The sequence below is a fragment of the Neoarthrinium moseri genome (genome assembly GCF_022829205.1).
Source record: "Neoarthrinium moseri strain CBS 164.80 chromosome Unknown scaffold15_Wmoseri_CBS_16480, whole genome shotgun sequence".
NCBI lineage: Eukaryota > Fungi > Ascomycota > Sordariomycetes > Amphisphaeriales > Apiosporaceae > Neoarthrinium > Neoarthrinium moseri.
Window position 1 is genome coordinate 391,859 of NW_026055129.1, and position 22,589 is coordinate 414,447.

The 22,589-nt window shown below is 52.6% G+C and overlaps 7 protein-coding genes across 7 annotated transcripts; 3 read left to right on the forward strand and 4 right to left on the reverse strand.

The window, feature by feature from the left end:
- Positions 1-2,289: 2,289 nt before the first annotated feature.
- JN550_005146 (uncharacterized protein) lies at positions 2,290-3,885 on the forward strand (the record flags this gene model as incomplete). Its single annotated transcript, XM_049316741.1, has 1 exon — positions 2,290-3,885. One exon carries the CDS (start codon positions 2,290-2,292, stop codon positions 3,883-3,885), a length of 1,596 nt encoding a protein of 531 aa, XP_049172947.1.
- Positions 3,886-7,282: 3,397 nt separating this feature from the next.
- Positions 7,283-8,831, reverse strand: JN550_005147 (uncharacterized protein; the record flags this gene model as incomplete). The annotated part of the gene is made up of 6 exons (XM_049316742.1): positions 7,283-7,820; positions 7,878-8,029; positions 8,093-8,110; positions 8,168-8,241; positions 8,290-8,529; positions 8,585-8,831. 6 exons carry the CDS (start codon positions 8,829-8,831, stop codon positions 7,283-7,285), a joined length of 1,269 nt encoding a protein of 422 aa, XP_049172948.1.
- Positions 8,832-11,597: 2,766 nt separating this feature from the next.
- On the forward strand, positions 11,598-13,894 carry JN550_005148 (uncharacterized protein; the record flags this gene model as incomplete). Its single annotated transcript, XM_049316743.1, has 5 exons — positions 11,598-12,386; positions 12,432-12,922; positions 12,983-13,089; positions 13,146-13,682; positions 13,737-13,894. 5 exons carry the CDS (start codon positions 11,598-11,600, stop codon positions 13,892-13,894), a joined length of 2,082 nt encoding a protein of 693 aa, XP_049172949.1.
- Positions 13,895-14,137: 243 nt separating this feature from the next.
- On the reverse strand, positions 14,138-15,936 carry JN550_005149 (uncharacterized protein; the record flags this gene model as incomplete). Its single annotated transcript, XM_049316744.1, has 2 exons — positions 14,138-15,049; positions 15,187-15,936. The coding sequence occupies 2 exons, from the start codon at positions 15,934-15,936 to the stop codon at positions 14,138-14,140; spliced, it is 1,662 nt and encodes a 553-aa protein (XP_049172950.1).
- Positions 15,937-17,254: 1,318 nt separating this feature from the next.
- On the reverse strand, positions 17,255-18,679 carry JN550_005150 (uncharacterized protein; the record flags this gene model as incomplete). The annotated part of the gene is made up of 4 exons (XM_049316745.1): positions 17,255-17,612; positions 17,668-18,116; positions 18,184-18,427; positions 18,489-18,679. The coding sequence occupies 4 exons, from the start codon at positions 18,677-18,679 to the stop codon at positions 17,255-17,257; spliced, it is 1,242 nt and encodes a 413-aa protein (XP_049172951.1).
- A 1,052-nt stretch (positions 18,680-19,731) lies between these two features.
- JN550_005151 (uncharacterized protein) lies at positions 19,732-20,811 on the forward strand (the record flags this gene model as incomplete). The annotated part of the gene is made up of 2 exons (XM_049316746.1): positions 19,732-20,689; positions 20,750-20,811. The coding sequence occupies 2 exons, from the start codon at positions 19,732-19,734 to the stop codon at positions 20,809-20,811; spliced, it is 1,020 nt and encodes a 339-aa protein (XP_049172952.1).
- A 556-nt stretch (positions 20,812-21,367) lies between these two features.
- Positions 21,368-22,567, reverse strand: JN550_005152 (uncharacterized protein; the record flags this gene model as incomplete). Its single annotated transcript, XM_049316747.1, has 2 exons — positions 21,368-22,463; positions 22,524-22,567. 2 exons carry the CDS (start codon positions 22,565-22,567, stop codon positions 21,368-21,370), a joined length of 1,140 nt encoding a protein of 379 aa, XP_049172953.1.
- Positions 22,568-22,589: the final 22 nt, after the last annotated feature.

The window sequence follows — 22,589 nt, forward strand, 5'->3', positions numbered from 1 at the left end:
TGCCATGCAATTGCAGAAACGACGGGCTTGGCGACGCCCCAGACGGGTGAGCATGTCGATGGGATGACGGAATGAAAGGATTAGGCTGGTCGCCACAGTTCGGGCTTTTCAGATAAAAGATCACCGGCGCTTTCATAAAGAGTCGGCACCGTTTGTTTTTATATTTGTGATTATGCAATTGCGACAACGGCAAGCCTTGGTCGCAAAATAAGTGCACTTCGAAATTGCTACTATTGCGACTGTTCTCTTTTTTACCTCCCCCTGTCAACGCTGAAGAAATGGCGCGCGGCCCCGTGTCCGAACTGTGGCGGGAGGTATATGAACTATGGGACGCGTTGCTTCTCGGAATTGGCTCCGTGTATTACAAAGTTAGAAGAAAGGCGTGATGGAAGTTGCGCCGACTACGACAAACTGTCTTTAAGCTTACTACCTATTGTTTAAATGACGATAAGGTGTAAGCTTAGAAGGCTTTCGGTTTTTAAGAACATCTCCACCCATACCGATGACGTTGCGGCTAGTGCACACGGAGGATCGTCGGCCCCAGCTCCATAAATCTGATACACAGCGGTTCGAGGTAGCGGGCAAGGGAAATAAGGGGGCCCGTTGTTAGAGGAAATCAGTAACGCGGGTTGGAAGAATGAGGCAAGCGAGGCTGTGTTCACATCGTGATCTACCAACTGGTCTGGAGGCCAATGCAAGGCTGGGGGATCTGGAGATTTCGTGCGCTGGCTCGTCTCTCGTCGCATGCAGATACGGGTTGGAAAACTGGGGGGGGGGGGGGGCCGCGCAGTTGCCCCTGGGGCGAAGATTGCGGGACTGCTTCGGGGAGAATGGAAGACTGGCAGACTGGCAAGCTGGGTTGGCTCGCAGATTGGAGGCTTCGAGGTGGCATTTTAGTGGGGGAGCAGACACGAGAATTAACGGTGGATCAAGACTTTTAGTAGAGACACCAATGCAGACAGGCCTCGATGCGGTCGAAAGCTGCGAGAGGTTCTGAAATGAAGCGCTGAGATTAGAGCGTCAAATCCCTCTGGGCGACACGAATCTGTTGATCATGCCAAGTTAGTAGGCATTGAGCCAATCCTTGGAAGATCGCTATCAATGGTCGAACCGCCATGCCGAGCTGTTCGAGGGTTTTGCCCAGCAGGTCTCCAAGAACCCCCAAGCACGGCCAAATGGAATAGCCGGCAAGTACATACGACAGCAATATCTTGGTATCCGGTGGTCGCCCGTGGCTCGTGGCCAAGTCGTCAGTCGACGACCTCAGGATTGCGACAACACACAATGCCCAGCTGGAGCCGTCTTCGATAGAGCACAGAGCTTACGCAGCCTATGGTCTTGGCCGAAGGACCACAGCCGCCCATTGAATAGACATCGTTTCCAGAGTGGATGGTCTAGCTGTCTGGCAGGGCTTCCAGCTGGTTTGAGGGGGGCCTTCTGGATTCTGGGTGTGTGTGTCTGTCGGCCTGTGGATCGCATCTAACAGACGAGATGAACGTGGAGAATCCCATCCCAATGTTTGTTCAAGGCATTTCGCCTGCGGCTTGGTTGGTCCCGAGCTTCATCTCGGAGGTACCACTGTTAGTGTTGCATCTACCGTGGCTGCGCCCCGGCGCGACAGACACCAAACGGCGCACTAGCAGATCACCGTGGAGGCCAAGGGTTGGGATGGCAGCCAATGAGGCTAGGGAATTCAGCCCAAAACGGGTCGTCAAGTCTGTCGAGCGGGCGCCGTCACCACTTTTCGACATTCATTTGCAGTTGAGTTGCGTCCAGTCACATGAAGAATGTGGGCGCTAGTCCCAATTTCTGCATCTCGAGATGGGGCCCCTTGCATCCCCTATTCTGCCAAGGCCTGCATGGACCTGAGTACGTACTTGGGGTGGCAGGCCAGGGGAAGCATTGAAACAAGTTCTTTTGTCCCAGTCGCCCTCGCCAGTCGAGACCGGCTTGTTCTTCACCTTGATCATTCATCGTCATTTTTCCTCGTTGACCTCTTGTAATTACATTGCAATTGTAGGAGAGGGATTCTTTACCACTTTCATACTCTCATTTGGAAAACCCTTTGTTAATTCGTGCACTCATTTGCCAGAACTCATTCAACGCTCCTTATTTTGTTATTGAAAGAAGGAAATTCGGCTTGACTCGGTCCACACACGTCATTCCAAACATCAAAACACCAAGAATTCCAATAGATATTGTCCATCCATCGAACATTGGTTATATACCGGCCAACCTCGAAACACACCTCTATAGCCCAGAATCCCGGAGATCAGTATAACAATCACAATGGGTCTCCTTAAGACGGCATTGGCATCTTTGATGCTTCTTGCCGGCAATGCTGCCGCGCTTGATCCCATCATCATGAAGGGCACCAAGTTCTTCTACGAGAACGGCACGCAATTTTTCATGAAGGGTGTCGCTTACCAGCAAGACACCTCAGCCGCCGGATCCACCAGCGAACAGACGAACAAGTACATCGACCCTCTCTCGGACGAGAAGAAGTGCGCTCGCGACGTCCCGCTCCTTGCTGCCTTGGGTACTAATGTCATCCGAACCTACGCCATTGACCCCAAGGCCGACCACACAGCATGCATGAAGCTACTTTCAGACCACGGCATCTACGTCATCTCGGATCTGAGCGAGCCAGCTCTCTCCATCAACCGAGACAGCCCCGCCTGGAACGTTGACTTGTTCGACCGCTACAAGGGTGTCATCGACAACCTGGGCGAGTTCGACAACACCCTGGGTTTCTTCGCCGGTAACGAGGTTTCTAACAACGCCTCTAACACCCAGGCTTCGGCATTTGTCAAGGCCGCTGTCCGTGACAGCAAGAACCACATTGCGTCCAAGGGTGGTCGCTGGATGGGTGTTGGTTACGCTGCCAACGACGACGCCGCCATCCGTCACAACCTTGCCGACTACTTCAACTGCGGTAACTCCAGCGAGTCCATCGATTACTTTGGTTACAACATCTACTCGTGGTGCGGCAAGAGCAGTTTCACCGAGTCTGGCTTCGACACCCAGGTCGACTTTTTCAAGAACTACTCTGTCCCTGTATTCTTTGCTGAGTACGGTTGCAACACTGTTGACGGTGCCGATGGCCGTCTCTGGGATGACACCACCGCTCTTTACTCTGACGAGATGACCGGTGTTTTCTCTGGCGGTATTGTGTACATGTACTTCCAGGAGGCCAATGACTACGGTCTGGTTGAGCTTGATGGCGATGAGGTCACCACCATGAAGAACTACGAGGTTCTTTCCAGCAAGATCGAATCCGTCGCTCCCTCATCAACTGCTATGGACGCCTACCAGCCTACCAACTCTGCGCAGTCCTGCCCCGAGGTCAATGACGCGTGGAAGGCCGCCGAGAACCTGCCCCCTACTCCCAACCGTGATCTTTGCGAGTGCATGTACAAGTCCCTGACTTGCCAGCCCTCGAAGAGCCTCGATGTTGAGGACTACGGTGACATCTTCGACTATGTCTGCGCTAACGACGCTGATGCCTGCGCTTCGATCAAGAGCGACGTCCCCTCTGGTATCTACGGTCCTTACCTTGGTTGCAATGCCACCCAACAGCTCGGTGCCGTCTTGGACGCCTATTACAAGAACCAGAACAGTGCATCCACCGCTTGCGACTTCAAGGGTGCTGCCAAGATCAACTCGAGCCCTTCCACGGACAGTACCTGTGACACCTTGATGGAGGCTGCCAGCGCATCTGCCGAGTTCGCTGCCACTGCTACTGGCGGCAGCGCATCCGCCACCTCGAGCGGCAACCCTGCTTCCGTTGTCCGCATGGAGCGCTTCATGACCATCGGTGACTTCGCTGTCGGTGTCTACATGCTGATTGCCACCGGTGTTGGTGCCGCCATGGTCATGTTGTAATCTGCTTTCAATATCAGGCGCTTAGTATTGGTTAAGGGAGTTGAGTTCTGAACATGTTGCATAGCATCGAGTACTCGTCATGATTTCTTTGCTCCCCCACTCATGGGTTGGATGTAAAACAAGCCTTCCCACGAGTGAATTCCATCATGGGAATGTGGGTTGATTGGACTTTAACTGCAGTAAGGAGGCTGTTGTATAGGATTATAAGCTTTGTAACTGAATAATAACACTATAGAGGAAACCATTACTGCTATTAAACTTGATTTGTTTCGTCTCCTGTGCCATATATGACAAGCCTGGGGTTGTGGCTTTCAGTTCGTATTTGCTAACTGAGTTTGCCAGTAGGACATGTGATCCTCATGCACACCAGGTGTACATTTGCACTTGGCACCAGGGAAGGAAAACAAAAGAAACACCTGGCGAGTGATCGTCTGCACATGTATCAGCCAGAGACCTCCTGACGCGGTTGCCCTCGGGTTCAACTTGGGGTAACCGCACAGATATAATGTGAACGGGATTTCACGCTCTGTTTTGATCTTCTGTTGCCATAGTTAACAACAGAGGCAAATTTGTGAAAATTAAAAATGTCAGCCGTACATGTACCTTGCTCAAAACTCAATTTACCACTAAATCCGTGATGCAATGTCGTCAACGCCTTGCTAAATTTCTATCACAAAGAAATTTGATCGCAACTTCTCCCCTAAATTCTTCTTGATAGTTTTTCTTTTCGTCTGTCACGTTGTTTTCAGCCTCCTTGTCTGCCCCTACTTGGAATTCACAAGCGCCTACTTAGGCGATATCTGAACTTTCAAGGTGTGGCTGGGTTGAATTTTCTGATACATGTCGCAATAATCTTTGCCCCTTTTACGATACTTCAGAGTGAAGAAATACAAACCGGTTAGGACGGATCTTATTACTCAAACTAAGTCGGAAATTACCGGGTAAATACTCAGTCTAGTAGTGGAATTATAAGGGTATCTTTCCAAGCACATGTATATGGAGGTCGGCATTGGATTGCAGAATGTTGTGCTCTTGCTGGAGCCATCTTTTGTACAACAATATCCCTGAGAACCAGGACCACAGCAATACTTATCTCATTTGTTTTGTTACTTATCTCGCCATTGCCAGTAATACAGACAACTCAATGCATTGCCTACAAACTCTCGCCACCGCTGCTGATCGTCGTATACCCCGGGGATATTTGAACATGGCGTACATCAGCTCGCATCGATTTTATTCTTTAGCCATTATATTCATCAGATTTTTCAAGCTTTAAATAGGTATTTAGCCACACAACGAGAGAAGGCCAAACGGCAATACGAAACTTCAGAAAACAGGAGGAGAGCGACAAACACAACATTAGCGTCGAACTTTCGTCAGGTTTGATACATTCACTGATCCGTCAAAGGTAGCTATCATTCTTCGCCAGCACCATCTGAAAGTGTTCTCATCCGCGCTCTTCCCAACATCGATAGCACGGCATGAGGGGTTGTGGCGAGGATAACGTAATGGTGTTGCAGACATCACGATCTGCTTCATCGGTGTGGATATTCTAGCATTTGTATCCACCTATGAATGCGAACGAAAATAAGCCAAGCCGCGTTCACTTGAAGCTCTTGCACCATAGGTATTGGTTGTATAGTTGATACTGACATAGAGCGCAGGTGACACGAAAATCCCGGCATGTAGGGTATGCGACTCGGGCGAAGGCGATCGAACGAGAGCCAGAGCGGGACCGCCGGGTCAGACAGATTGAGCTCTCGGTACCAAATGAACTCCTTCCAGTGTCATAAGAGAAGTTGGGTTAGCGACAATGAGACATAATTGACTTACCGGTGCACTCCGGAATCAAGCAGCCAAGACCTGGGGTATCAGGAGCTGCACTTGTCGAATGACGCCAACATGTGCAAAATATAGCTGCGCTTGACGTGCCCACTATTATCATACGACCGCTAGTCTTTGCAAGTATCCCTCTGTGAGTCTTGGGTGGAGTGAGGCTGAACCTCCCAATTATATCCTCGAATATTATAATTCTGGAAGAAACAATGTGTCGTGAATCAACCCTCCGGTGTGTTCTCGTGAAGGTGCAGCGAACACTCATTTCCAGACGCAAAGTTCCAAAAGACGAACCGTGTACAAGCGGCCATGTCCTAATCCCTATTCATTTGTCGCATGCATACCACCGTCCTTACCCTTTTTGGGTGAGGCGGACAAGGCGACGGATCAGGCGCTTCTATGATTGAGAAGGAATTGACGTTATTGATACGTGCTTCTCAGACGGGTTCTGCGGCACGTAAAACCGGATGGGGGCGATAGCTGCATCTCGTGGTAGAGTCGGTACCTCACTAATACGAAAAGGTGACGAAGCCCAGAGAGGAATAAACCTCGAGGCTGGATCAGTTCACCGCTGTGGCCGTATACGTCCCCCCCTGTCACCGGTCTGGCGCTGGTTCCGGCGGGTGCATCAGGTTGGTTGACTGCGCAGAGGAGCTTCCCGGGGGATGGTCTCATTTGGTGAACTCTGTTGACATCCCACGTCGCATTCTGACGATAGGGGATGCCGGCGGATTTTTACGGCAAAGGAAACATGCCCAGCTGATCCTGCAAGAAGGACGAAGAAAATATCAGCAGCACGGCAAATCTAGTTCTAGAAACTAGGAGGGGCGGTTGTTGCTTCTGCGACCGACATCATCAGCTGCGTCTCCGCGGGCGGGCAGGCATATCATTGCTTTTCCATTTCCACCATGCATCGAGAAGGATTTCTTATGTGATTTGATACGGATGCAGGCCCGACTTCTGGGCGGCGAAATGCCGTATTTACCCCATCTGATAAACGCTCTACGACCTGCAGGCAATGCAGGCAATCGTCAGGCGTCCTAATAGACCTGGATTAGTAGAGCATGCAGGAGGCATAGTGACGTGCGCTAGCGCACCAGATAACGCGAAGCCTATAACAGCAGCCAATTGAGGCCTGTGAGCTCTAGTTGTCAAAAAGCCAACACAGGGAACATCCATGTGTGGGGTCGTTCAATTGATCTGCACCCATGGAACTGTGCCTTGGCTCGGGGTCATTCCCATGAATGTATAGTAATTACATGGGGGTACTTTTTCCTGCTTTCCAGTTCTTTTTTGTTGGCAGCATTTCCACCCACCCACACGCCGTGCCGAGACTCAATGTCGACGCCAACAATATCCAGTACGCGACTGAGTACAACAGTTTGGCTAGCTGGGGTGAACGACAGGCAGGTGAGATATGCCACGTTTTGTGGCGCACAGGGGCAGATTGCCCAAACATGAGCAGAGTTAGAGTTTTCAGTCATCATTGCTTTTTCAACTTGCGTTTCGTAATTGAAGGACGAACAAACTATCTAGGGAAACGTTGTACCCTGTGACCTGGTCATAACTTCTTTTCCTCCTGACCGCTAGTCCCAGTCTGAGTGTCGTTCGCATCGTCATCTTCGTCGTCGTCTTCTCTAACAAATGCGGCGGTGCCGCTGCTGTACTTGGACTCTACGTACTTCGGCATTGGTATGATAGGGTAGTCGTGGTTGACGACCTTCTTGGCTTTGTGCCCAAAGGAACAGTCCCACGGATCCTGCATGGAAGCAGGGATCGACCACCCTAATGCCTCATTGCGCAGCCAGAGTCTGATCAAATGACGTGACGACGACTCCCCATCCTGGTAAGCTTCTCTAGCATGCAGCAAGCCCCAATTGTTCAGATATACCAGATCGCCAGCCTGTTGGTCCAGCCTCAGCTGGTGCTTATTGGCCACCTCCTGCACCACTGCCAAGGCCATCTCCTGCTCCAGTGTCAGCGGGGGAATGAAGCCCTTTGAAGACGCGTGGGGACCAATGCGCGCTGGGTCCATAGAGACCATGAGATTGCCTTCGTGATATTCGAGGAGTGGGGATAGGATGTAACGCTTTGGGCTACTGAAGAACGGGTGTATCAGTCTAACGATCTGAGAAGCGCATGCTTGTAGTGCTTACGTCCTCACTGGCCAATCTGATCTGGCCAAAACTTGAAGCACCTGTGGGTTCGACACAGCCAGCTCGTTATAGACGGCGCTGAATGGAACCACACACGTTCGGCCTCCAGTTTGGGCACACTCGCGGACTTGGATGGCAAGTATATCGCATCCCTAGACGAGTCAGCCAAAACCAGCCAGTATGAATCACCGCCAGAGAAGCCAATGGATGCTTACCATATCATTGTGAAACGGCTACGTTAATATTAACTCGAGTGAATAAAAGAACTTCAGGGATATAGGGAGACTTACCAGATAGTGGTTCGTGTGTATACCGTGTCGTCTGTCCTTGGGAACTGTCCAGGCCTTGAAATCCGTGACATGTGCTAGACACAGTTAGAGACCGAGACCCAGTGAGGAGATACATGACTTACTGATCATTGTTCCCATCGACCGGTTAATACCTTGTATTCCTCTCATACCTCCGAGGTAGCTTGAGATGCCGAGGAAAATGATCATATTGTCTTCAATAGAGTAGTTCCTCGGATCCAGCCCCTTGATAACACAGAGACCTGGTCCAAAGTGCGTTTCTAGAGCACATTGGTCGAGCCTTTTCTCAAGACCCGGTAGCGGGAACCTCTCACGATTGACATCATCGCCGTTCATTTCAAGACCTGCTATAATTAGTGACTTGCCATAAGGGTACGTAATGCTAGGACTGTACAATACCTTTGAAAGCATGCAAGGAAGTCTCAATCTCGTCAATGTCATCTTCGCCTAACTCTACAACATGCGGAGTGATGGTGTTGCTCTGAAGGGATATCTCTTGAATAAAGTCGGGAAATCCTGGGGGTAGCTGAATGCTTTCATTGTCTCGAGAAACTTCCTCGAGTGGAAGGGCAGCGTTGATAGAATCAGTGCTATAAGAGTAGCCACATAGGCTTTGTAAAGCAAGGGGTTTGAGGTGAGCTGTCATTTTTGATGAGTGCGGGAACAGACAAGAAAGATCTGGAGATGAGATTGATGAAAGAGATCGCTGCAAGCGACTATTTAAAAAAGATTTATCTGCTCACCGGTTGAAAATCCCAACCGTCTATTACAACGTTCAAGCGATATTTGTCCATGATAGTGCTATAACCAGACAGATGCGGGACAAGTGACGACTGGAAGACACTAGCCATTGTCCAGGTCATTGGACAGAGAATGGATACTACATACCACAAGAGCCCTGCTCCGAGATAACCTGGTTTCCTTGGGGAGTGGTGCAGAAACAATGCTTGCATGAGCCAAGCAGACAATACACGGAGGAGATTGATTCCCAGCCTGGTCACACGAGTAGAGCCAACCGTTGGGCTCATGGGGGTTTCACATAGCCCAAGAACGCATCCGAGTGAACTGCAAATCTATACGTATGAGAAGATAAAATCAGCAGATTACCGCCGTACTTCCTAACATGCAAGGAGCCAAACCCTATTGTATACACAGCATCCATCGTCCCCAGCCGCGTAAATATGCTGTAACACACAGGCGCAATATCAAAAATACCAGGCTTTATTTGTTTCCAGCGAGGCCGACAGAATCGCCTGACAACGAGCTGGCCTTTCGCGAAGCGACGTCCCAATCCGGAGGCATCAGGAATATGAAGTAATGCGGGTAGGTGGCTCCCAGCCGTATCTTGTCACAGGAAAACACTCGATCCGTTTGAGGATTGCTATTTCACCGTGCATATCGACATGCATATCAGGACGATCCCACGATGAAGATCAAGAGATTGACGTGGCGGCTTTGGGGGTACCTGAAGCTGCAGGAGCCACTTAGGGAAGGCTATCTAGAAAGAAAACCTCCGAGACTTGAGAGGGTCGCGATTGGTACATGCTGATGGCGGGAGCTAACTTGGCGCTTCTGGGCTGGATCCAGCTTCCGGGAAATCGGTTTTGCCTAGACGATGCTTTGCTTAACCGGTGTAGCGGCCTTATGTAGCAAGGCATGCATGGCTGGGCCCCTGGCGGGTCGACCCGTTACATGTAGTTGGTGCGATTTGAGATACCTGGTTTGCAGATGCTACGGTCTTCCACACTGCAGAATGCAGCCGAGCTGGTGCAGCAAAATGGATGACGAGGCCCTGGCACGACCACCCACGAGAGTGAATGGCGCGGAAGGAAAGGCATCCTATACAATCCTCGGATGAGTGACGTCGGATATAATATTGTCAAGCGGGATGTCGAGACCCACCGATGGGGAACCTAAGTTAGCTGCGTGTGGATCTGATTATGTTAGGACTTTTATATTGCCCCCGCTTTTCTGGACAGTGTCCCATTTCCCATCCCAGACGCTGCGGCTGCTTATTATTGCCCTGCTCGTGCAGCTGCAGCCTCCCTTGTGGAGGTTGCCACGCAGACGTATCTGGAAAACCGAAACCGGACACTGCGGAATGACGGCCGCAGTATGTGGTGTGGTGGTTGGTCCATCTTGCCGTGTCCGGTTTTCTCATCCGTCTGCGTGGAATGCTACCAATTTGTCCCGACGAGCTGGTGTTGCCCACGGGCCAAGACGCGAGGGAATGTGGGGGGCAAGATCTGTTCCCATCTGTGCTTTTTCCATACCCCAGCCCGGGTCAAGATTGAAGGTGCGTTGTCACCACCATCGGCAGCTTGCTTTTTGATGTTTTTCTTTGGCCCCAGTACGTTTCGTACTTGTAGTTGGTGGCTGGCTGACTGCCCGCTCGTGCTGGCTCGAGGCTGGGCTCGCCTGGCCGTACAGTATGAAATCGAATGAGGGTTTCCCCTCAGGGAGCAGGGGTCCAGCACGACATTCGAGGACCCCTTCGACCCCCGCGGCATGAACCCGGGGGTAGGCAAGACGCACAGCCTGGTCTCCAGAGGACCAACATCTTACAACTCAAAGACCGGCGGCCGACATACATGAACGCAAAACAAAACCTTGTGGTTCAAGACCTGCATTACAGCACGCGCGACCGTCTTCCTGCTGTCCAGGATTCCTAGAACAGTCATCCGAATACATCCATCCTCTCAAGTCTATTGTAACTTGGCCGCGCCAGCGTCGTAGCAATTTTGTAGCCGTACCACCCACGTCGATACCTCTAGGCTCTCCGTATCACTTCACCGGTTTCCTTCCACTCCACCAAGGATCCGTTCTTACTCGCTGACAGTCGCTCCCGGGGCTACTGTGGTACTGGCAATCGACGGGGTCTCGGTGGAGAGACCTGCAACGCGCTGTTCCCTGGTCAATCAAGGGCGGCGTGCTAGTATGGACGATCCCCTCGTCTTCTTGGTGCAAAATATGCCACCCGCTGTCGATTTTACGGTAAGGTTGCCATTCCTCGCCGCCCCCCTCCTTTTCTGGTGGCCACTCCGAGCATGGGGTATTGACGAACCTGCTCCCGAAGTCAAGAAAGAGGTCTCATGGTGCGTCGTCTCCGTCTCAAGCAAGACGCGCGCCCGAGTACCACGGTCATCTAGCCAAGCGAAGTAAAGGGCGAGATACCACCCAAGCACCATTGCAAAGGCACCGGACCTCTCCAGCAGTATCTAGAAGGACCTCAATTTGGAAACCCAATGTAGTCAGCACATCGTTTGCTGCTGCGGCCTTTTCCACCGCCGTTTCGCCAGCAGCCGCTGCACCGCGTGATGAGACCGGGATTATTGTTGGGCATCAGAATCGCTGTGAACCAACCAGTGTGCTGTGTCAGCCGAACTTTCCTGGTGGTCTGGCTTTTCCAAATATGGGGTCGGGGCTCGAGTATTCGGCCACCTCCTCTCCACCTCTGCCTTCGGAACTTGACACTAGTCCATCTGACCTGGCTCACCATAACTTCCAGTGGACCTCACCTCCCCTTAATCCAGCCTTCACTATGTACACGCAACCTGCCTATCCCTCCTACGCCGGTCAAGACATCCCCATCATCGAGGATCTCGGCCAGAATTACCAGTTAGATGCGCCTCCCTTGCCCGACACTTCTTACCAACTCTCTTACCAACAACACTTTGAACATCAACAAACCGCATTCCCAGATTGCGGTCATGACCATACCCTTGCGTCGACTGGCGACGGCTTCACATCCTTCCCTGGAACATTCAATTTCGTCCCCGTTCAACAACTATCAACCGCGATGTCTAATATGAACCGCAATGTGGACGAAGCAGAGTGGACAGATGTGAATCTTGATTACTCAGGTGAAGGCGAGAGTCAACCCAGCTCGGAAGATTCATCCAGTGAGTCTATTAGTCCAGAAGCGACCTCAGCCAATGCAGAATCCTTGGGAGACGAACACTGGAACTGGGTTCCATCTTATCGTGATGACATTCTAGAACTCCGCGATAGCGTCAACCCGATGAGTATGCCCTGTACAGGCCCGCGATCTGTGAAAAACGGAGGGCCCCTCAACCAGAAAGGCAACCGGGGAGGCAACCGGGGAGGGCGAATCGCTCCACTGAACCCGGAGCAGCGCGAACACGCTAGCAACACTCGTCAGAAGGTCGCCTGCATCCGTTGCCAATACCAGAAGGTCAAGGTGGGTGGTTTCCGAACTTGGTAATATAAGCTAATTGCCGGGCAGTGTAAAGCAAACCCAGATCCCAATGATGACAGATGTTTGACTTGCTTGGCGGTAGATCTGGGCTCGAAGAAAACCATCCATAGACTTGTCTGCAAAAGATGGAAACTCTCATCAACCGTCCTATACCGGTCCGGCGGTCTTGAGTTTACGAAGAGACGTGGCTGGGAAGGTACTCAAGTCGCAGATCTCGAGCCACACAATTGGACAAGCGATCAGCCGCGCACAATAAAATTGACTCTAGGGCTGATAGACGAGCCATTCGAGTTCAGGGTACGGAAATTCAAACCTGAGCCAGGTGACGTTCTCAACCGAACTTGGTCATACAACGGCATGACCTATGAGACTCGGATCGCGCCATACGCCATGGAAAACACTGATCATGCTCGAAGAGTTCTGTTCAATCATATCACCGCCAATGCAAATGCTGCAATCGAGAACTATGCCAGGGACCCACAACTGCATGATCTTGTTGGGCAAACATACAAGGCAGCGTGAGTGACCTGCGTACCCCGTTCTCCAAGCGCTACTTGATACTGAACTTGGTTCTGTAGCTGGGACCATATGATCCATGTCAACAACAACAAAATGAGACCGAATTCGACTGGTGTTGACCCAAAAAGATTCATGCAGGATCTTCTTGCATTATGGTTCGCAACGAGTAAGAAACCCAATTTCCATTAGGCCTATCCAAGTGATCTAATCGTAGACCTGTAGAAAACTCGTTGCGGTCGGCTTGGTTGGTAGGCGACGAGAGGTTGGACATGGACTTCGAAACACGTCAAGGGTATCCTTTTCCCAACCGACTTTCCGTCCCCCGCATGATCTGTCAACAATTTGATGCCCTCAACGTCAATCTTATCATGCAGCCAGCCAGAGGTCGTGTCCTTACAGACCTTTGGAAGCTGATCTCGAGTACCGACCCCCAATGGTTCTTCACGATTTACCTGGCTGTATTCATCCTTCTCCACCAGGCATCAGCCATATCGAAGGACCGGTACTGGCACGCTAGACATCGATCATACGTTCGCCGCTATGACAAGGAGCGTGACATGGAAGACATACAGGAAGGTGCCAATATTGTTCTCTTGTGTTGGCACTACTACAACCGCTGTCTTAGCCCGTTGACTGTCCCCTGGGAAAAGATACGGAAGGCGGAACCGGGGAAGAAGACAAGGGAGCGTATTTATAGTGATATCAGGCCCGACCAAGAGAGGCTCATGAGGGAGCTAGCCGAAATCTCAGCCTTGGAAAGTAAGTATCATTCGAGCCAATCCTGGAGCTCTCCGTGCTGACTTGATGAACCAGGCGTCCCTGAGACCGATGCCGAAAGGTATGGGTGGGATGGCCTGATCATTGATCACAAGTACCCACTCATCTGGGAACGAGATCTACATTTCGTTTCCCAGATGTTTAAGAAGGACTGGGCCCCTGAGGACACATGGCGCCGATCAATGGACGATTAATGAATTGTTTTCCAGCCTCAGAGCAGATCATCTTCTGGTTTCCTTTTAAACAATCCTGAGTATGTTGCATATTCATAACAGAGAATCTTTACCGAGGGACGAGATTGTACGATTCTTTTCGTACGGTGAGCTTGACACAATCGTTTAGCGGTTATAACATTCTCATAAACCCTGGGACCTCTTGGCAAGTGATAACCGTACAATTGCATGGGGTTGTTGTCGCCGCGTGCTGCTCTCTTATGGCTAGTACTCCAAGTCCCCATTCTCTTCCACCACAACCTTTGTGACGGTCTCGCACTGGATAGCCATTCCCATCACCTCCCCATTGCCCATGCCGAACCCTTTCAAGCTGATCTGACTCTTATTCGCATCCTTCTCACCCTTTCTCCTCTCGTCCTCAAAGCCTTCACACCTAGACACCACGTCTTTGCCACCCCATTTCCACCATCTTTCCTTGTCCACACTTTCGCCATCCCCCCTCCCGTTCGCGTCGTCTCCCCCAGCAACAAAGACAAAATTGCCGTATCTCCGCGCTGATGGGGTTCGCATGAAAGCGAACGTCTCGATGCCCACATCGCCCTCGGGTGGCGGCCGACATGCGCTGCTAAACACGAGCGATCGTCGTGTTGTTGAGTAGAGTACGGCATCGAGCCACCCGTTGCACGCGATCATGCTGCCGGCGAAGCAGAAGTATGCAAGAGATACATCGTGACCCGCCATGCTGTATATACGCCCCGCAGCAAGCGGAGCGGTGCAAATTACGTATATTAGCGGATAGAGGAGGAAGGCAGGGTGAGAAGAGGTGGAAGGTGGTGGTCGAACTGCTTTTCGGGGCGGTTCATGTGACGACCTCGGATGCCCTGCGTTGGGCGGCGCTTCGCCGTCCTTGGACGGTAGTGTGGACACGGAAGAGACAGATGGGTTTGGGCTCAAGGGCACAGAAAAGGGATGGCGATACCGCAGGTCCAGACTCGTACTCTGGGTATTTGGGTAGCGCAGGCTCGGGCTAGAAGCCCCAGATACTGGGTTTCGCTTCTGGAGATGAAGGGTCAAGTAGATGGAAAAGTAGATGACGGAGGTCACGCCGAGGGAGATGAATATCCATAGATAATGCAACGCCAGGCGTAGGTCCTGGTATGAGGCGTTGATCCAACACTGTTCCCCCGTCAGCTTGATCTCTCCTTTGTTCTTCTATTGCCTTTATCCACTGACTGCGGAACCCGTGATGCGAGGCTCAGAGGGGCCATGGAGACATTCCATCGCCAAAGAGAACGAAAAGACCGAACACATACCCAAGCGCCAGCTCTGACGTATAACCCCCCAACCCTCCTCCCATTCTCCGTGATAAGAACGCCCAAGACCGCCATACCGTACACGAAGCCCCAAAGCGCTGCGATGCCCGCGTAGAAGACGCGGGATGGCAAGTGGTAGCCGCGCGCTACGCCGAGGTAGGTGTGGGCGGCGATGGCGGTGATGAAGACGCTGCTGGCCAGGTCCCCGACCGAGACGAACCAGCCCTGCGCCCAGCACGCCGCAGTGCCCACGGCCACGGCATCCATGCGCAGCCAGCAGGCATTGAGCAGAAAGGCTAGCGCCTGCTGCATGTCGGCGAAGAGTAGGCAGTATATTAGCACCAGGAACTGGTTTGGCCGCGTCTGGAGTAGCAGGGCCCAGAAGCCCGGCCGCCGCCGACGCCGCCGAGGCTGGAGCTCTTGATCTTCGTCATTCGGGGGGCACAGATATGTGTCCGGGACTAAGAATCCATTGACATCTGTAGTACCCAGTTCGTCTGGAGACTCAGCCTGCTCTGGGCCTGATGCTGCTGCTGCCTCTAAAGGTTGTATATTGTCGAAGAAGGGCCGCATTTGCCAAACGGCGAGCCTGTATGTTAGATACACAAATAAGGTCAGCGAGGTCGCCCAGGACAGTAAAGCGAACGCAGAAACAGCGATGAGGCCACGCTGCAGCACGGGAGGCAGCGGCGCGATGGAGCCCATCGAGTCCTCCGAGTCATACATATTGTCCATCCTAACGCCACCCATAGTGAAAGGCGAGGTGCCGTGTATGACCACAGAGCAGGGGAAAGGGAAGAACACCTCAGCGCAGCGTCTGTCCGTATGGGGAAGCCCAAAAGGCACCCGCGCGTATTGTGGTTCTTCAGTATATGGCCGCTTCAAGGGGTTAGAATTGCCCACGAGAGAAGACCAATTCGGCAACGTGGTATAGCATAAACAGAACCAGAAGAATTATGCTCACTTATTCTCCGAAGACAAATGAAATCAAGTAGATTTAAGGCTCTTATGTTTCTCCTTCATCAATAGCTGGGGAACGTATAGGAGAAGCCACTCGGCTGATAACGAACTGAAACCGACTGCATACTCCGGCTCGTACAGAAGCTGCATACGACATGACACCGGATGAGACTCATCGCAACGAGACAGCAGCATGAACGTCGTTACAAAGGGCGACTATCAATCTCACGGCAACGAAAGCGACAGAGCCTCAACGTGGCGCCTTTTTCGCCCTGCGTTCAAAAGGAGTGTAGGTGTCTGTACGTGTCTCAAAATAGCCTGAAGGACGATCCTCCTCAGACCCGCCGGGCCTTGCATGGGTTGGGGAAACACGAGTAGAACACACCACGTGGAGTTCGCTGCTCCTTTGGGGGAATGCTGGCATAATGCTTGAAGATGCCCTGGGGGCGATCGATCGTGGAGATATGTTGCGTTGTGCGAGACCATCATTGGTCCATCGCGTCGCATGTAGTAGATCGTAACGTCCTTTTCCACGTCCCGCGGCTCTGTGACATCCCTTCAGTGTTTGTTCCTGCGTCTAATCATTTGTGGAGAAAGGTTCGGAGATCAGGGGCTGGAGGGAGAGGGTCGTCACATTTTACTCTTGGCTGGGGTGCTTGAGCAAAGGATTTAGGGATGGACACGCCTAGCCGTCGAGTTTTAAGATCGTGTGAGCTGCGAAGTACACTGACGCACCAAATGCCAGCTGAAGTGGCGAGACAACAGAAGCCGCATCCAAAACATCGATGCATTGGGCAGTGTAAGCAGATATCGGTCGTATCAATATGTCCGTAAAACTATGTATGAGTGGGAAATTCAGTCATGCTTGTAACAGCCCAAGGCCGCCAGCTTAAGAGTTTTCAAACTTGATGCCTCTCTAAAGTGAGAACGCCCCCGCCGTATGAATATGCCTCCGTGGTATCAATGCCCTCCTGTTTGCTTGCCTTATTTACTGTGTCCGTGTAGTGCCCACCGACAAACCCTCCTCAAGTAACCTTGCCCGTTCGCCTGTATCCGGACATTCACAAGTGCAATGTAGAAGATAGGCCAGTCTTGCTAACGACTTGACCTATAAGCCGATGAGTCGATTTATGCTGTTCAGGATGAACTTGAATATTAGCACGAAACCCCCGAGCATGACGAAAACCTTCAAGAACTCCCACGGATACTGTGTTCGCACTTCGGTTTCGATATGTCCCTTAATACCGGCACCGTTGGCTGGAAATCGACCGGTGGAAACGTATTGCTCTAGCAATTCATCCTTCTCATACCAACGTGCGCGTAGCCACCGATCGAACTCCTCTTGGTCGTCAAGGGGCATATCGGCCAGCGCGAATCGTCGCCAGTAGAAGTTGACAGACTTTGGAGGCCTTCCCCTGAAATAGGTGCTAGCAAGAGTGAAGTACTCCTCACCGTAGCCGCCGCGACTGGATGAAGTTAGTTACACGAAAACCAATTGAGTGTGTTCACCCAATAACTTACGGGACGCCCTCGTAGGCAACCGTGCAATCATACACGTAGTCGACCGTCCCTTTCAACTCGTTCAAACAGAAGAAAGTACCGGTACTGCGAGGTAGCATAAGGTGCGCCGGATCCTTGACGCCGATCTTCTCTGCCCACTTGGCGGATTTGACTCGTCCGTTATTGGAGAGGTTGGTCCCCTCTGGAAAGAGAAGCAGCCACATGGGGTTCAGGAACTCCTCGCCATCAGGATCTGTATGCTTTGTCCTCAGCTTGCCAAGTCGATGTGCCAAACGAGGTTGATCCGTAGCCATCTTGCGGGACATGAAGATGAATCCGAAAAACATGCACCCAGGCCCTATTATGGGGATCCATTTGAGCGACTCCTTGAGAATGATGTAGATATGCCCGTGCATGGATGGGACATTCGTATAGCCGACCCACCAAAGATACAGCCAATCTGTGTAGATCTGCACGACCATGTTAGCATAGCACACCGCATGCACCCTTTTCTCTCCATGGAGCATTGAGCCCTACCTGGTGGTTTGCAATCATGACTAGGCGTTCCGGGAAGGAGCACTGCACGCGGCCATCCGGCGTCAAGCTGAATTGACCAGCCACAGACGCATCTCCGCTTATTCTTATCGTCGTTGGTGCCCACCAGTGGGTCATGGTCGTCACCACCAGACCGAAAGACTGCTTAGGCAGAGCCATGTAGGCATAGTAGAGGTCGCGATTCAGCCAGTACAGCGGTGCACCCAGGAACTGCGTGATGTGGAGACTATATGGCTACGGTTAGAGACCACGTCGAGACGCTTTGGGCATGGGCATGAGGGCCATACGCTACACAAGAGCTCGTGAAGTACACGGCGAACGTGAGGGCCCTGAGATAGGAGACGACTGTGCCGTGCCTTTCTTTGCCGGAAGGATGTGCAATCTTCGTATCTTCTTGTTGGCCGGATGCGCCGGCGGACAGGTTCGGGGCCGGCACGTCCTTGGCGGCCGGCCGCTGGCGCAGCTCTCCGGTAGCCATGGCCTTCGGGACCTGAGGAACGGCCGAAGTCGACACGTACTGGACGAGAGTCTCTTGCGAGGGGTGGCACGAACCCTGATTTCCACAGTCGGGGAGGTGGAAGATCTGGCCAAGCAACGATGGGGAGGAATGGAAGAGAGATCGGGCGAGGAGCAGAGCAGTCACAGGGCACTCTCGAGAGACTGGTCGGGTTGCTGCCAGCTACGAACGCATCATCAGTACGAACAGGCTAGGAATGTGTACATGTCGCGTGCTCCGGTTGCATTGCACGGTTGCCTTGGCCAAGCGCTGCAAGACGCCCGCCGTGCAGCGAATCGCGATAACGATAACTTTGGACCAGCTTGGAGGGGCGGCGGTGAAAGAGACGGAAACGCACCTGAAGCCAAAGTGTCAATTCATATTCGCGATCCTTATCGGGTGAGCGCTTGGGGCTTTAGGGGCACTGTCGACCTAGGGTGAGAGGGAAGAATGTGCACGAGGGCTCAGGGCGGAAGAGAACAAGTCGTCAGCTCGTCGTTGGCTTGGATGCCATTCCATCCAATATTCCCATTCCCGTCCTAAATCATGCATGTGGTCATCAGGCGCCGTAGCTCGACGCCGTGCCCCCACCAACTTCCCTGGATGCAACCTGGCAAGGCCCAGCTGCTGCCCTGCTTTCCGGGGGGGTCGGACTTTAACTTACAGTCCCTAGTTACCGACCCAAGTACCCACGGTAGACACATACCCTGGCCACTACCTAGGTACTTACAGTAAGCCTGCAGCACCTGTAGTCCGATAAGCTTCCATGGGTTTGATAGGCAGTGGTTCCAGCGCCACAGCGTGGCTGTTTTGGTAGGTTATGCTAGCTTCACTAAGTTAGTGGCATGAAAGGGTCAGTTCAGTTCCAGCTAACAGAAGTCTGTCGTGCCAATACATCCTACATGTAAGTTAGGTGCTCAACTCGAGTCAAAATATACTGTTACTTATGACCGGTTGTTTAATAACTCCCACTTGGATATAGTAATGCTTTGTCCTTAGCAGCCTCAAAACAGGTCCCACGACCTCTGGGGAAGATGGCAGTTCACTCACTTTCATACCCGTCTCCCACGGACGGCGCCAGCACATCGTCACGGGATGTCCTGATCTATTTCATCTCCGGAAACCCCGGGCTCATCGACTATTACGAGTCCTTTCTGTCGACTCTCAGACACCTGCTTGACTCTTCGCCAAGCTCAAGGGACACTCGTTTCCATATCTATGGCCAGGACCTCGCTGGGTTCGACGACAATGACCACAAGCCCTTCACCAGTGCCAACCCACCACACGACGTGGCGTATCAAATTCAGGACTGCTTCGATACGCTGTCAGGCCTCCGCGTGGAGGATGGACCCCGAAAGGGCAAGCCGTATGACGACGTGTTGCTGATGGGCCACTCAGTGGGCACGTATATCATCCTGCAGATATTCCACCGGCTCTTGCGTGACCCGGCCTCAGCGCCGCAACTGCATCTCCGGGCCGGAATCCTGCTATTCCCTACCATCGAGCACATCAACCGGTCGCCACAAGGTTTGCGTCTGGATCTGCTGCGGCGGACGCCAGTGCTGGGCGCCCACGCGCACTTGGTCGCGCGCGGGTTCCTCCGCCTGTGGCCGCGTGCCGCCCTGAGCTGGTTCGTCCGCACCGTCCTGGGCTTCCCGCCCCACGCCGCCGACGTGACCGTCCGCTTCCTGCAGAGCCGCGACGGCGTCTGGCAGGCCCTGCACATGGGCATGGACGAGATGCAGGCCATTGGCGAGGGCCAGTGGGACGACAAGCTGTGGGAGATCGAGGCCGAGGCCGAGGCGGCTGCGACCGGCAATTCCCAACAGCAGCAGCAGCAGGTGGTGCCAAAGTTCTTCTTCTTCTTCGGAAAAGATGACCACTGGGTTGCCAGCCACCTGCGGGATGAGTTCATTGAGCGGATGAGCCAGAAGGCCGAGCGTACGCGGTGCGTTGTTGATGAGGGCAACCTGCCGCACGCGTTCTGCATTCGTAAGTTTTCAGCCTTCGAACAAAGTCTAGCATTCAATTCTCAAGTTAATGTTGAATCAGGCAACAGCGAGACGGTGGCTGAGAAGGCACTTCACTGGATCAATGAGATCTATGATGCATAATAGGAGACACTGCGCCGAAGGGAGCTTAGCATGGTAAAGACAAAGTTGTGGCAACATGCCATTCTGCCTTCAAGGAGCTTAAGGATAGAGGCTGGTAATGGAGCTGGCACGCGTCATAAGGTGCGACAACCTGAACAAAGGGGAAGCATTCTGCTAGCGACCTAGAGCATAGAACTTAACACGTCGAGACGTCGATTGCGCCCGGCATAGAGCCTGGCTGCAAGCATGAAGCGAGTAAATGGGGAGTTGGCCTCAAATTTTTGCTTCTTGCCATTCTACTACATCATATGTAATATTTGAAAAATACGAGGAGAGCAAAGAGTGCACTAGTATCATACGCTGCAAACTAATAGATTCCAGTACTCTTGGCAATCTGCGTAGGACCGCATTTATATTCCTCGTGCCATTATCTACGAGGCAAACAGGTTTGATTTTGCTAGAATACCGACAATTTTCACGTGGGTTGCAAGACGTACGTGGAAATACATGATGCTCAAGAGCCTTGAAGTGAATTATTGTGGGCTAGTAGGGGACTATCCAGTGACTATCCAGTGTTTCAATCCAGGTAAACTTCCCTTCCGTCTCTATTGCTTTCCCTCACGGCCTCGATGATCTTCAGGACTTGACTCGCCTGCGCCGCTGGTACGGGAACGTCCTCCTCCTTACCGCTAGCCAGAGCCGCCGCGAGGCGTCCGTAAAACTCCCTATACGTAGGGGGCTTGACCGTTGGGTAATTTTGCTCTTGGCCTGTCTTGCCATCAGGACCGAGAGTGTTCAGCTTCCCTACCCAACTGGCGGGTTCCACACCGAATGCCTCATCGTCAGGCTTGAGGCCGCCCTTCTTGCCCTCATTGAAGGCCTTCAGTTGGTCTTCCTGCGGGTCGAGATTGTTCTTGCGGTAACTTCCCTTGCTGCCCCTGATCCAGAAGCGCGGCTGCTCCTGCTCAACGCTCAAGACTCCAATGCGCACGAGTGCCACAAGACCGTCATCGTAGAACAGCTGTGCCGTCACGCTGTCCGTCTCATCCTCATGAACCTTGACCCTACATCCTGGGAGCTTCCCATCGCGTTGGCTCGCAAACTTGGCGAACACACTGCGCGGCTTGCCAAAGAGAGCATATACCTGGTCGATCAGATGCGTGCCCAAATCGTAGATGGCCCCGTTTCCATCGTTCGTGGAGACCGTCCCCTTCCAGTTGGTGGGCTTCTCGGCCTTATAACGGTCAAAGTGAGTCTCGAACTCGACGATACGCCCCAGTGTACCCTCCTTGATCAGCTTGCTGGCGGTGACGTAGTCGGCATCCCAGCGGCGGTTCTGGTACACACAGAGGAGACGGCCATGTTCCCTTGCGAGGGCCACGAGTTGGTCAGCCTCGGCGGCTGTGGGCACGAAGGGCTTCTCGACGAGGACGTGCTTGCCGGCCTTGAGAGCCTGGCTAGCCAGGTCAAAGTGTGTTGGCGGGGTTGTCGTCAACACCACAAGATCCAATGCGGAGTCGGCGAGGAAGGAGTCGTAGGTAGTGAAGTGCTGGAGGTCCGGGTAGTCCGCCGGCGCCGAGTCGGACGGCTTCGGCGAGCGCTGCAGGATTGAGTGCAGCCGGAAAGATGGGGTCGCCTTGATGAAGGGAATATGAAAGACCTTGGCTGACATGCTGTTAAAGCATTATGTTAGCAAGAATGCTCCGAGGCGCATAGGATGCGGCGTCTCTCACCCATAGCCCACCACTCCAACATTGAACGTCTTAGAGCTAGCCATTGCGTCCGCGTGTGTGTGTAAA